Below are 14,417 nucleotides of genomic sequence, written 5' to 3'. Positions count from 1 at the left end.
AACCACTATCTTTTTTTTGTGTGTTCCTACTATGTGCCCAGGTTCCGTGCCCAGCACTGAGACTACATCTGAATAAGATCCTCATGGAGATTTGGGTTGGTGAGACCCATTCGCAATGTGTGTGCATGTGTGTAGGGGAAGCATGGAATATTTTAACAGTGATAATATTTTAATTAAATTCCAAATTTTCAAAAATGCTCTGAGAATGTGTTCACGTGATAGGTATGTGGCTGTGGTGTGTGTCTCCTAAAAACGTGGAGTTCAAAGGTAATGCCTTTTTATATCTATAAAGCCTCAAGATACCTACACATAATAGCTGTTCGCTAAATATCAGTTCATTGACTTTGGCGCAAAGTCAAAATTTGTCCTTTCATTGAAGGAGTCCCAGGCCTGGGTTCCTAACTCCAGTAGGATTGTGACCTCTGTACAACCCCAGGGGTCCTGTCTTATCTCTGGTTTTCTACCTGGGAACCTTTTTCCCACCTGATCTAACTCTTTTTCCCTGCAGCTTGACATATAAGACGGCCATATTGCAGCAGTACTGGATGGAAGAGCGGCTCCAAGGCCCACCATCGGTGGTTTGCACACCCCCTCTGAACTGTTTAGAAAAGCACCCCGGCCTTCCCGCCCCCTCCCCCTCATTACTGGCAGGGCCTGCACAAAGTCCACAGGGCTGAGGCTGGCTTCTTGAACTGGGCTCTTTGTGAGGAGCCTTCCTTTCTGGGGCTGTGCTGCCATCTAATGGAAGACATGCACAAGGTTGGGGGAGGAATTGCCGAGAATGTGGCGAGGGGCCTGAATGACTTCACCTTTGAACCGCTGCCAGATTTTAGCTGCTTCTGGTTTGGTCCGAGAGGCCCAGAAAGGTGCTTCTGGGAGATCTGCTTCCTTTAATAATAATGCAAGAGGAGTGGTCCGTACTCGCATTACCCTGTGAGAAGGAAGGGCTGGCATTTCAAGCCATCTTTTTGAAGATGGTGGTGGTTTAGTAGTTTATTGGGGCCCTTTACTCCAGCTGTCCACAGAAAGCCAAGGCAGATTTTTAAAACTTTTAAGAAAACATTCTTAGAATTGGGAACCAATTTGGTTTTCTCACGAGAGAGCAGGAAAAACAATCTTCATATGGTTTATTTGTTTTAAGAGGCTGGTGAACTGAGGTGTTCTTCAGGACACGTGAATCTTTCCAAGACTACCCAAGCAATATATTGCTCTACATGACCCTGGCCTTTTCCTGTTGCCTTCCCCTTTATCCCAGAAGTTGCGATTTGGAAGAGTCCTATTTTATAAATGAGAAGGCTGAGGACTGGGAGGGAAAGGGAATCACCCCCTGCCCCATTGCTCCAGGACTGGTGTTCTGGTTGCTGGTTTAGCAAATGAAAGAGATTCCAAGCTCTCCATGTGAATGGGAGAGGGGGTGCGTTGGCAAACAGGCCCAGCCTCTCATTCTTCTGATGACAGCCCACTGGATAGGCATATTTCCTGATAGTGCATACAATATTTTTAATGTTTTGTTTTGGACTGTTTCCCTTTGAGCACAGTTTCCCATAAGTATCTCAGTGAAAGAGGGAAACCGGGTTTTTCTTCAGGTGGGCTGCTGGTGAGGGGCCCAAAAGAGACAGGCTCGTGTTGTCCTCACACTTGCATGGAAGGATGCTGTGACCCTGAGCCAGCACCTTCACCTGCAAAATGGGGTTGCTAATGACCATGTGGTCCTTTAGTCATGATGACAACTGCCCGTGAAACCTTGAGGTGAAAGGGCTGAGTGTCACATCCCCAAGATTTCTGCGTGATATGTCAAAGGGGAAAGTTTGAACAGCAGAGAGAAAAAAGGCACTTTGGCAGTAAGCAAAAGCAAGCTAATTGGTTGGTTGTCGAGGAGTTGGGCCAGGGGACCTTACTGCGTGCATCATTTTTCCGGGAAGATTAAAAAGACTATTAATTCGGTGATAAAGACATATACAATAAATTACTGTGAAAGGGCCACAATGACCTTGGTCGAATCTTATTGTAGGTTCGGCTTTCTGGGTGGGCGGGCAGTATTCCCTGCAAGTCAGGGTTGGGAGGGGGTAAGGGGAGCTGGAGTGGAAACGAAATAGAAGAAAATAGAATCTTGGCAACAGCTACCTGGGCTCTCATTATTTTCAGTGGAGCCTGACATTTGAAGCATAAGAAGAGCTGTCAACAACTTCAAAGCTTGAGGGGCAATTGACAAATGGGCCCGCCTTGCAATCTAGCAGCCACGTCCTAATGAGCGGCCTTAAAATTGGTCTGGAGCCCAACCCCCAGCCCCCTACACCAGGTCAGCCCGTGGATTTTAGATTCTCCTCTTCTCTTTCTGCCTTCCCCTCCAGGAGTGGGAGCTGGTGGTGCTGGGGAAGTTGAAGTGGAACCTGGCAGCTGTCACTCCTCATGACTTCATTGAGCACATCTTGCGCAAGCTGCCTCAGCAGCGGGAGAAGCTGTCTCTGATCCGAAAGCATGCCCAGACCTTCATCGCTCTGTGTGCCACCGGTAAGATCAGGCTTGGGCCAGGGAGGGAGGCCTGAGAGCTCTTTTGGGAGATGTTCAGGGAGAGGCAAAAGGCAGTATGAACTTTCATGTCAGTTTAGGAGTTCAGGGGAGGGATGGTGTTGAGTAGTCTAAAGTCTGAAGTTTCATTCTTGGGTGGCTTTTTCTTTAACTTTATCTGAGCTGGTCTGTTCGCTTTCTCTGCTATACTCATAAACGGTTTATGAGGACAGGTGTGGTAAGGAAAAAAAATTAGTGCCTGTTAAAATATTCTTTATGATGGCTAAAGTGCTCTTTGAAGATTATACATACTGCTCACTGGTTGTGTTTAAATCTTTAATCTTTTAAGGAAAAGGATGGCTTGGAGATATGCCCAAGAGGAAATCTGGGGTGGATGGGGGCAAATACAGGTTAAAGGAATAATGTCAAGATAAATATGCTGCCTGCCTTGATTAGTGGTAAGGGAGACCAAAGGAATTTTTTTTTTTAACTGTAGGGCATTTATGGCCTTCTGGCTGTTCTCTCCACTGTGTGTGTGTTGGGGGGAAGTGAACCTGGTTGACTTCCGGTAAGGCTTTACTTTCTGAGCACCGAGTTCCGATACCCTCACTTCATGTGGAGGTGTTTTGATTTTGGCGCAGCCTTTAACATTGCAATTCTGCCTATCACATGGATCCCACAATTGACACATAGTTCCTATTGGCCCATTTGCTCTGTATTTTCCTAATGAACTCAAGGCAGTGGTTTGCTGTTATCTTATTAAAGGAGCCTTGGCCAGTTTCTACCGTATTTTTTTTTTTCTTGGTAGTGGCCATGGCAGAGACCCCAGAACCTTACTCACCCAAGGGAGAGGTGTCAGGAGTTCATGTTTTGACAATCAGAAACCTTAGGCAAAAAGCTGATCACTTAGGAAGACCTTTTGGTGTGGTTCACCTCAAATTTGCCAAGAGTAGTTAAATTGCATAGGTGGACTCTGGTGGTAACTTTTTTCAATACATTGTTATATGTTACTCCTGAGTTCTACAGATGATTATATAATGTACAATGTAGTGCATATGCCCTGTGCTCACAGTCAAAAGGTCAGGCTTTGCTACATGCAACTGGGTGACCTTGGATTAGCTGCTTGACCTCTCTGAACCCCAGCTTCTTCATCTGCAAAACAAGCCTGTTGATACATCATCCTACAGCCTTTTCAGAGCAGCTAGGAAAATGAAAATCAGAAAGAGATGATGCCCGTGGAAGTGCTTTGTAAACTAGATGTGTAGGTTGGACCTTCACTAATTATGAAAATGCTGCTGTCTCCAATTTTAACACTGATTTTAACTGTTCCTACTAAAATGGATATGATGGCTTTCCTTTTCTGGCTGCCCATGTCTGTTTCTGGTAGGACCTGTGTGCCCTGTACTTGCAGGCTTGAGTGTGGAGTCCTCCCCGCTGCCTGCCTGTTGTTCATCCAGGGCGCAGGTTTCCCCTTGCTGGTTTTCTGTAGTCCTGTTCTTCTGGATGCAGGCCAGGCCTCATGGCGTGCACTTGCGCCCCGTGCGCCTTGGTGGGAGAGTCCATTGTCCTTCCTGCAGCCCTGGGGGCGGTTCTTAGGAGCCCGGTGGACCCCTGCTGCCTTTTGCACAGTTCTCACTCTGGCTTCCTTCCCTTCTGCTGTCTGGCCCAGGCTGGAGAGGTCAGACCTCCAATGACCTGTCATTTTGTCTCCCAGGCTCGGCCATCCCTTTCCTCTCTCATCTTGATTCACTGTGGGGGAGGGGTTGACCAGTTCTTTCTCTCTGGCCCTAGGACAGCTGACCCCCGACCCTAAACTTCCCCATTGCCCAGCTGTGAGCTCTGCTTTGACACTATCTTTTGAGTAACAGATCTTTTGGGGTCTATCCGCCCCTTCCTCCTCTCTGATCTCTGATTGGGGTAGGGGTCCTGGGTGGAGTTACTGGGTGTGGGCAGATCCCCAGATTCTGTCTAGACCCATTCTTGGAAACTGGTGATCCCATCCCCCACCTGTGGCCTTCTTGCCCAGATCTTTGGGCTGGCTGCCAACCCTGGGGCCAGAGTAGGGAGCCTGGGATTCGGGGACTGAGGACAGAGGCCCAGAGGAAGACAGAGGCAGTTATGAAGACTGTGTTTTGGTGGCCTTGAGCTAGCTTTGGTCAGGGGCTGGGAAATGACAGGAGAAAGGACACCCCCCAACCAAAGGCAAACTATGTGCTAAGCACTGAGCCTCAGGTGTGGACTGGGCAGAGCCAGGAGAGGTCCTCAGAAGTTTCCTGGGTCTGGAAAGGATGGGCCTGTATCACAAGATATTTCTTCCCCTGATCTGCACTTGGGTTTGTGTAACTGACCGAGTCACATAGAATCCTGACTGCCTGGAGTTTTACAACAGTTGGCTTCACAATACAAACACCAAAGGCCGCTTTTCTTGGCGGAAGCACCTTCCACGGAGAGGAGGTTGTGCGTTGTGGGGACAGGGTATGATGCATGTGCGAGGACCTGGGACTGTGTCTGGCCAGTAGCGGGCACAGAGGGGCTGAGGACCAGAGGTAGGAGGCGCGGATCCCAGCCTGAGCTGCTGCCCTCACCTGCTCCTCTCCTTTTCTCCCAGTCCTGGATGCTCCGTCCTGGAGCTGATGAACACCTGCGGCCAGGGTCTTGGAGGTGCACAGCGGGTGGAGGGTGGGGGTCCCGAGAGATGGTAGCCAACCCTCAGGCTGTGCAGCTATTTGATGGGAAAAGCTGGTTGAGAAAGAGCTGGCAGTGGTTGTGCAGTGTGTGGGGAGCGTATGTGTGTGTGAAAGGGGAAGGGAGAGCAGGAGAACACGGCCTGTGGGAAGGGTGGCAGAGTGGCGGTCTTGCTTTATGGGGCTCTGGGGTAAGATGGTGACAAGGCAGAGAAGAACCCTCCTTCCCTTCCCTTCCCTTCCCTGCTCAGCCTAAAATGGCTTCTGGAAGAGGGAGGGCCGCAAGCTGCTGGTATCCCTCTACAGCAGGTCCTGGTCAGTGCAGGCGTGGGTGTGTGTGTGTTTGGGAGGGTATCTTCCTGGCTACAGCTCTTAGCATTCCTGTTCCTGGAGTTTCCGAAACTGAGGAAGCAGAACTGGGCTATAGCTTCCCCAGTTGCAGCTCTGCTGATAGAGTGCCCAGGTCTGCAAGCGAAGGAAGACCACTGGAGATGACCCGGGACAGCACTGCGGCATTGGGAGATTTCCTGACATGTGATGCCATGCTCGATGCATGATTCCAGTTAGTCTAGGAGAGCCAGTGGCATTGAGTTTACACCTGGCACCAGGGACAGGGAAGTGCTCACCCTCCCCAGGAACCCACATCCCCGCTTTCTGCACTAGAAGCCCACCCTAAGATGCTGCACCTTGCTATTTGTGCACAGGAGAGCCGCCCCAAGGCCAGAGCCCAGTGTTGACTATAACCCATTGTGCTGTCCCAGCCCCTGCCCTGGCTTTACTTACAGGTGTTCCCTCAGATTCCATCCCCAAGTGAGAGGGAGACAGTGGTGGCCCCGAGAAGTTCGATAATGTGGCCCTTGATTTAGAGTGGGAGATTCACCTTGATGGATGCTGGGAAGGAGAACGGTAACCCATCTTTGCATCTGCAAGCCTCTGAGCTGCCCCTGAAGCTGAGAGGTCATGGGACTGAGGGAAGTTGTTAGGATGCCCTGTGGGGACAGGCAGCCAGGCATTGTGGGCCTTGCCATCTTTCTTCCCTCTGGCTGTAAGAGAGTGGGTAGCAGGCTGCTGGTTGCCCTCCAACCAGCCCCCTCCCCAGCTCCTCCCAGCAGGCCTTGCAATTGCATGGGCATTCCCTTGTTATGGCAGCCCAGCCCGACGAGGACAGGGTATGCTGGTACTTCCTGTTCTGGGGGTGACAGATGAGGTGCGTGCTCAGTGATATCCCTGGCCTTATGAACACCCTGGTTCTGGCTCTTTGAATTTCCACCTGACTGCAAGTGGGAGGAGGGGAGAGATGGGGAAAGCCTGACCCCGCCTTCCCCTTCTTCTTCAGCCTCAGCACCATCTCTCTCCCCCTATTGGTGGACAGGAGCAAAGCCATCACCCCTGCACCCCAAGACCTTGGCCACCATAGCCAAAATGATGAATGTTAAACTTACTGGGCACGACCACATAGTCCATGGTTTTAAACTTATTTAGCTCTAAACTCTTTCTTCATTAAAATCCTACCAAGAAGTACAGATACCAAGTTGCTGAAATGGAGCACTTCTCAGGGCTGGTGCCCAGGTGAGGGAGCCCAGTGGGACCCTCAGGGGCTCCCGAGTGTCCTTGGGAGGATAAGCCACCTGTGCTTGCTGGTGCCCGGGCTGGGGCTGGGACCCAAGTGCTTTGATTTCCGAGCCAGAGCGCCACCTTCGGGGCTTTTCTTCCACTTGTGACATGAAGGGCTGCCCTGTCTTCCTTAGTGGTATATGGGAGGTGACCTTGAGGAGCTGGTCAGCTTCCGGTAAGTTATGAGGAGCTCTGGATCCAGAGTCCCAAAGTTTCATCTGGACTGCAGGCCCAGCACTCACAGTGAGTGACATGAGACAGATTGCTTCATCTCCCAAGACTTCATTGATTCACTTGTAAAAGATGTTTGAAACTGATGAATTTCAAGCTCCTTTTTATTAATACCTCACCATCACCACCACCGCCATGAACAGGCATACAGACCACACCAGAGCTGCCTCTGGCCCCTGTGGGTCCAGCTGGGATTCCCCTGAGGTGTGTCCCTCGCCTCCACCATTTTGCCAGGAGGGAGGCGGGAATGGCGGCTGTTCCTGGTTGTGTGGGTATCGTTCCTTGGCTCGGGTGAACTGCATCTGAATGAATGTGGAATGTGCAGGGTTAGAGTTGCCAACTTCTCCCTTCCATTCGCTGAATGTTCATGGGGTTCTTTTCATTCCCTTGTGGGGCTGCACTTTCTCCCAGTTCTGCAAAGCAGCAGGCGGCTTTGGGGACTCGATGATGTCATTTCTGGGACACATACACAACTGGATAGTGACAGATTCTCCAGGAAGCACAGAGCCCTCATTCTTCCTGGCCTGCTTGGCCTGCTCCCTGCATCTGCCTGCGAACCAGGGATGCTAGGCGCCTTTCTCCTCACCCCTCCAGACACTGGAGAGCATCTCCAGTCAGAACTACCCACCACAGTCCTGCAGGAAGTCCCAGGAGTGAGAGCAGTCGAGGGGCAGGATGGGGAGGATGCTGGCTGACATTCATTGCTTACCTTGAACCAGGCACTGCTCTTTACAAGGATTATTTTAGTTAATCCTCAGAACAACACTATGAGGTGGGTATTGTTATTCTCATTATTTGGAGTTCAGAAAATGGAGACTCAGAGAGGTCAGGTAATGTGCTCATCTTCACACCCTTGGTAGGTGATGGAATGGAGATTCAACCTCACTCTCATTCCAGAGCTAATACTCTGAACCAGTGAGCTGCATTCTCCAGAGGTCTGCTCTGATTGGAGGGGAGCTGGAGCCCTAGGCCCTGGGATGGCCTCTGTCCCCCATGACAAGGTGTGTGGCTGCTTCTGCTTTCTTCAGCTCTCCAGATGCGGCGACCTAGAGGAGGCCCTGGGTCTGGTGGGGACTGGGGCAGGAGTGGAGGCTGCCCAAGCTCCAAGCACTCCAGCTTCCAACACAGAGCTTTTCGGGTCTATCTCCCAATCCTTTCTATCTCCCTGGAGAGTCTTCTGAGAAGTGTCTCAAATGCTCCTCTCCACTTACGAGCTTGCTTTTTTGTTTTGTGGTTTTTTTTTTTTTTTTTTTTGAGCCTGTTGCCCTGTCTAGGGTGCAGTGGCACAGTCTCTGCTTACTGCAAACTCTGCCTCCTGGGTTCAAGTGATTCTCCTGCCTAAGCCTCTTGGGTAGCTGGGATTACAGGTGCCTGCCACTCTGCCTGGCTGATTTTTGTAGAGACAGGGTTTCACCATGTTGGCCAGGCTGGTCTCGAACTTCCAATCTCAGGTGATCCACCTGTCTTGGCCTCCCGAAGTACTGGGATTACAGATGTGAGCTACTGTGCCCAGCCTTCAAGAGCCTCCTTTCTTTGAGAAGTTTCTTTAGAAGTTACCTATATAGTGGTACAGACCTAGCCATTACAGCACACCATCCTCTGCTATCCAGTGCATTGATGCCCAGCTGTAAGAAGTCTCAATGTACATTTTTGGGAGAGTCCTCCATGCTGCCTGAAACAGGGAGGAGCACATTGTAATGAGTTGATCAGAGTGGATCGCTGATCAGTTAATTGCCCCTCTCTCTGCCGCAGGAGAAGGCAGGATCTCGGGAAGTCATCAGCATCTCAGCTCTCCAGGTGGTCAATTAATGGTGGAGAGGGTACACCTTCACCCCTGAATGTGCCTTCTGTACCAGCATATAGCTCGTTGGCATTTTTGATCAAGAGACTTAAGAGACTGCTGAGAAATTTTTACCTGGTTCTTATTCATTAAAATAATATTACATTAAAATTTTACAAACTTACCTGCATTTCCCCCACCTAACAGAACAGCTTTTATTTCCGTGCCTCCTTCCAGTTCATCCGTAGGCATGTTTGTGTGTATTTACCCATGGTTGTCATCTTCATCATTGCATGCATACAATTTGGTTTTCTGCTCCCTTCTTCTAAGTGGGTATTGTGACCATTTCTCCATCCTGTCATAGAGACAAAGCTAAAGGTTTCCAGGAATGGCTGCATTGGGTAGGTGGAGCTTTCTACAGGTTGTGGGGGTGGGGGTTGGCTCACTACAGCTAGGAAGCTAGTGCACAGATGAAACGATGTTTCGTTTTTCTGTTTTTCTGTCTGTTCAGTGTTCCCTACGAGCAGAGAGGGGCATGTGCTTGAGAGTGGTCCTGGGGCAGCCCTGGCCTGCAGGGAAGTAGTGCTGCTCATTGGAGAGGGGTGCTTTGTGACTTTGCCAGCTCATAAATGTCACGCTACATTCTATTGTCTCCTCATTGTTCTTCTTGGGAGTCATTCCCAGTCCAGATCCTCAAGTAAGATCAAGGAAGAGCTGTAAGGCACCTGGGAGACTATCCTGCCTGCTATTTTTAAACTCTTTGACCTAAGTCATGAAAGAAGAAATGCATTTTGTAACACAACTCAGGATACTTGTACAAGTATGTCAGACTGATAGAAAATCTCCAAACAGTATTTACTCTTACTACATGCAGTGAGCCCGATACTTTCTATCTTACTCTTATTTGGTTAAAGGAGAACAACAAAAAAATGCTGGTCACGACCCACACATGAATTTCATGACACATTAATAAGTTGCAACTAGAAATTAGAAAAACACTTACCTAACCCAACCCCTTATTAGACAAATGGGAAGCCAGGCCCTTGGAAAGAGGAAGTGACTTGCCCACAGTCTCACAGTCTGGACCTAGCTGGAGGGCTGATGTGGCCATAGTATTGGACTAACCTGGAGGAGAGATGGGGGTGTGCTCAGGGGTCCAGAGGAAGATGCTGGTCTCCTGTGTAGCAGGCGATGGAGGGGCAGCACGGCGCCGTCCTGATCTCCAGCAGGTCTTCTGTCTGGCTGTGGGAACATTGCCCCTTTGGTGCCACTCTGAGCTGCTGAGAGACAGCCAAGTTCATGCACACAGTGCTCCCCAATTCTGTGGGACGGGACAGTGTCCCCCAGAGGACTCCCCTGAACATTTTCTTAGTAAAACAAAAAGGGAGGTGGAGTCTCCCTGTGCAGCCGTGCTCCTGTTCCCCCTGTGCTTGCTGGCTTCCAGAAGTTAATTCATATGCCAATAATAAGAGTTGGTTTTGCTAGCAGTGGGACAGCAGAGATGGGCATGTGTGAGGTGTGCTTCCCGGTCTGAGGCCTGTGGCAGAGGGAAGGGAGGGCCGAGGATACTTTCCTACCCCTTCCCTGGCAGATGCTCCCACCCGCGCCTTTGTGGGCCCAGGGCCATGGGCTGGCTGCCCCGTTTGTGTTATGAATGTCACAGGGGGAAGCTAACGAGGTTATTGGGCAGAGAAACACTCTCCTGTGACCCATGTGGAAGAGACCTACAGCAGAGCAAGAGGCAGGGAGGCTGGCTTTGTCACACCATCCATGGTGACAGAGAAAGCATAGGAGGGGCAGGGGGACAGCAGGCGTGGGCGCAGCACCATCATATTTGTCCCTCAAGAGGTGGAGATGGTAAAGGAAAAAAAGCCAAGGAGACAGGCAGATGGCCAGGTTTGCTCTGCGTTCATGATGGGAGCGGGGGCTGTGCATGGTGTGGGGATCCACAGTGTCTGACAGCACTGCTAACTTATGCCGGGGTGAGGGGCTCACCATTAAAAGAGCTGCCGTAGAAAATGTGTGTGTAATAGAGCCTCGGATAGGAAGAAGGGGAAATAAGAGAGGGGCTGGTTTTTGTAGATTTAACTTGATGGTTTCTGCTGTAAGTTGAAGGGTGACCCATGGTTCCCTGTACGCTCTGTCTTCTGCCCCCGTGTGCCCTTCCCGTGTCTACCCCCAGTAAGTTCACTGGAACAATGCTGAACCTAGAAAGAGTACACTTTGGAAGACTTGGTGCTCTCCAGGACCGTCACTAGGGTGATGGCTGAAACTGTCCCCACCCTAAGGTTGTGTCAACACCAGCAGGGGCAACTTACTTAAACTCTCAAAAGTCTCAGGGTTCTCACCCACAGCATTAGGGTGATGCTCGTGTGCACCTTCTGTGGCTGATGGGTGAATTAAATGGATGTAACATGTAGCGTATTGCATATAGTGATCATTGGGAGCTGTCAGCAGCAGTAATGAGGAAGTTGGCTGCCTTTATTTTCCCTTGATGGACCAAGCAGCTGCTGGGTCGTGGTCACCCAGCCCCTCTGGGGAGTGCTCAGAGAAAGACAAGGGGTCTGGTCTTCCAAGAGGAACCCTCTAGCACACAGGAGCATCCTCTGTATTTGCTGTCAGAAATGGCAGTGGATGGGGTTCAAGCCCCTCTGATTTATTATCCTCATTCTGCACTTCTCTGTAGCAAGTCACATTTTCTTCTCTTAGCAATAAAATGGCCCTTCAGGCTCATGAGACATAAGACTGAAACCAAGTCACCCATCTGATTCGGATGCAATGGTTCATCTTTGGTGCTTAGTTAGAGCCCTATGTTAGGGTTAGAATCCCTTACCGTAATGTTCTGAGATCCTCGCCGTTGGGCCAGAGGTTGGGAATTGGGTGGAGCTCGGCCCCCACTCGCCCACTCCCTGCATTGCTGCTTCTCTCATTTCCTTTTTTAAACCAAATCTTTGTTTTGGGTCATGTTAATCCTCGATGCCTGTCCAGAAACTATAGCAAGATCCCATCTGAATCAGCGTTCTGCATAGATTTTGCCTGATTCTCCCACCTCCTTGTACTCTCCCTCCTTCTCTCATCTGGAGCCCCTGGTCTATCCCCTTGCACAGCCCATGGGGTACGTTATCTGCACTGGTCTCAGACATTCTCTGCTCTGTTCCCACCATCACCCCTAGAGGAGACCATGACTCACTCTCCTTGCTGCCCCCACCAGGGTCAAGAATGTTACCTCAGACATGCTTTTAATATGACTGGGATTTGGGGACTGGGGACCTTGAATCCTCTGTGCATTTATTGTGTTTATTGTGTGCACTCAGATAAGCTGTCTTCCTTCCCTGCCTCAGTCTCCTCCATTTAAATCTGGAACAGCCATGGTGATGACAAATAAACACAGGGCCCCTTGTGAAAGAACTCAAGAGAGGACATGCCTGTAGGGCAAGGGGTCACTTGTGCCACTGGCCTGCTGCCATCCTGTTTCTGAGTCTCTGCAGTCTGGGGAGCTCCTGGATCCAAATTCGTTCTGTGCCCTGACCTTGTGCCTCTGATTCCTTGCAGACTTTAAGTTCGCCATGTACCCACCATCGATGATCGCAACTGGAAGTGTGGGAGCAGCCATCTGTGGCCTCCAGCAGGATGAGGAAGTGAGCTCGCTCACTTGCGATGCCCTGACTGAGCTGCTGGCTAAGATCACCAACACAGACGTGGTAGGTGGCCTCCACCGTCTTGGCTAAGACCAGATGTCTCTTCTCAGCTCAGGAAAAGAGACAACGGGTTTGATTATGTCGTGTCAGGGGTATTTTTGGGGTTTGTTTTCTAAGATCAACATCCAAGGGAGTACAAAGTTCAGTAGGTGACACCCCCCTCTTAAGATTCTGAAAGACTGTGCGCCATAAAATACAGAAGAAAACTCAGGAAGCAGAGGCAGGGGCAGGCGGAGGGCTGTTTACCAATGTTCCTCTATGGCGTGGGCTTCCCAGTGGGTCTGAATTGTGGCTTCATTGCCATATTTGTACACGCTGCCGGGCTGCCTCTGCCCAGCAATGTAGAGCTGCCGTGTCTGCTCACACATGCTGAGGCTGTAAGGCACAGAGAGGAGAAAGGAGAGCCAGGACTCAGCTGCAGTGGACGGAGCAGACACACAAGAGGTGCCCCACTGTGAGAACGGTGTCCGTCCCTGGCAGACCTCTCGACCCCTCCCTGCTCTCTCTTCCCTTTTGTTCAGTGCAGTAGTGGATTACAAAGTGTTTTCAAAAGACAGAGTCCCATACAAACTCAAGAAACTATTATTAGCTTCGGAGCTTCTCCATTCTGTGTGCCCTGCAGATGGCCCAGAGGCTGTTACTTCCTGTTGCCAGAATTTGGAGCTCCTGAGAAGAAAGGTTTTGAGAGAGACCAGAGTCAAGGGAGACTCTGAATGCAACTGGTAGGAAGCTGCAGTCCTAGGGCGTCCCAGCCAGGATGGTGCTGAGAGGCCAGAGAGGCAGTTCCTTCATTTTCCACAGGCAGGACATGGGCTGTAGTAACCAGCTGGGAGGGGGTGATGTGGCAGAGCTGGGACTAGAACCCCCAAACTCCACCTGCCCCTAAGAAACATTCCACCCCACCCTTGCTACCGCTCCTGGGATCTTTTGATTTGAAGAAAACCTTGGGTTTAAAGGCAACCCAAGAGGTGGGTGTTGGCCCTGAGCCTTCATGCATCGCCATGGAGAGACTGAAGAATGCAGAGCACTTCACGATGACACCCTCTGGATGGTCCAGGGGGATTCAGATGCCCTCTGCGGGCTTTTATTGAGTTAAGGGATCATGTGATTTACAGGCCTACGGCTGAGGCCTGCACAAGGGATGCTGAACAGATTAACCCTCAGAGAGCCCACGGCTGCAGCTCACTGGCTTTCTCTCCCACCCACCTGGATTTTTCCTGGCATTTGTTCCCAGCTCAGAGAAATGGCGCAGGGAGATGCTGACAGAGCAAATCTGAGGTCCTCCTCTGAGATAGTTCTTAGATAACGGTTTTAAAATGCGGGCTCCAAACATATGCTTTTTAAACAAGGACTCCAAAACACAGACTGAAAAGCTCCCTCCAGTGCAGCGTGAAGAATGCTTTTCTAATCCTCCAGAGAAAAATCATGGACAGGAATTAACATTTATAGAAATGGTATGCTTTCTTCCTTTTCTGAATGTCTCCAGTTAAGGCTGCCTTACAAATAGGACTCCCAATCAATTTAAGACCAGCCCTTCCTCAAAGCCTGGAGACGGAAATGTCAGAGTTTGAGCGTCTCCCCTCCTCCTGCCCCCAGGCATTGTAACCTTTTCCCAATGTTGATAGACCTGAGGGCTGACCACCCTACTGTCTCCAGCCTTTTCTCACCTCCCTTTGTCCTCCCTTACTGATCTCACATGGACAGTGGTGTAAATTTCATTCCTAGGAGTTGCTGCTAAATCTCTTGACTTTTCAAGACTGCAGGCAAGTCAGTTTGTCATCTCATCTGGAGAAACTGTTTTGCCTTTTTCTGATACTACATAGCCAGTCCATTTAAGTCAGCTGTCCAACTCTATTAAATAGACATGAAGTACGTAGGAAGCTGGTTGAGGAGTGGCCTCCT

The 14,417-nt window shown here is 50.3% G+C and overlaps 1 protein-coding gene across 1 annotated transcript in view; it reads left to right on the top strand.

The window, feature by feature from the left end:
- The window catches only part of CCND2 (cyclin D2), a 30,228-nt gene that overhangs the window by 2,697 nt on the left and 13,114 nt on the right, over window positions 1–14,417 (top strand). The window contains exons 3-4 of the mRNA XM_012455904.3: window positions 2,352–2,511; window positions 12,370–12,518. Of these exons, the coding sequence (XP_012311327.1) occupies window positions 2,352–2,511; window positions 12,370–12,518 (309 nt within the window). The remainder of the gene's footprint in view (window positions 1–2,351; window positions 2,512–12,369; window positions 12,519–14,417) is intronic.

The sequence above is a fragment of the Aotus nancymaae genome, unplaced genomic scaffold (assembly GCF_030222135.1).
Source record: "Aotus nancymaae isolate 86718 unplaced genomic scaffold, 86718_ANA_hifiasm-v0.15.2.pri h1tg000016l, whole genome shotgun sequence".
Classification (NCBI taxonomy): domain Eukaryota; kingdom Metazoa; phylum Chordata; class Mammalia; order Primates; family Aotidae; genus Aotus; species Aotus nancymaae.
The sequence above is the reverse complement of the archived record's forward strand: the minus strand, read 5'-3'. Positions and strand labels throughout refer to the sequence as shown.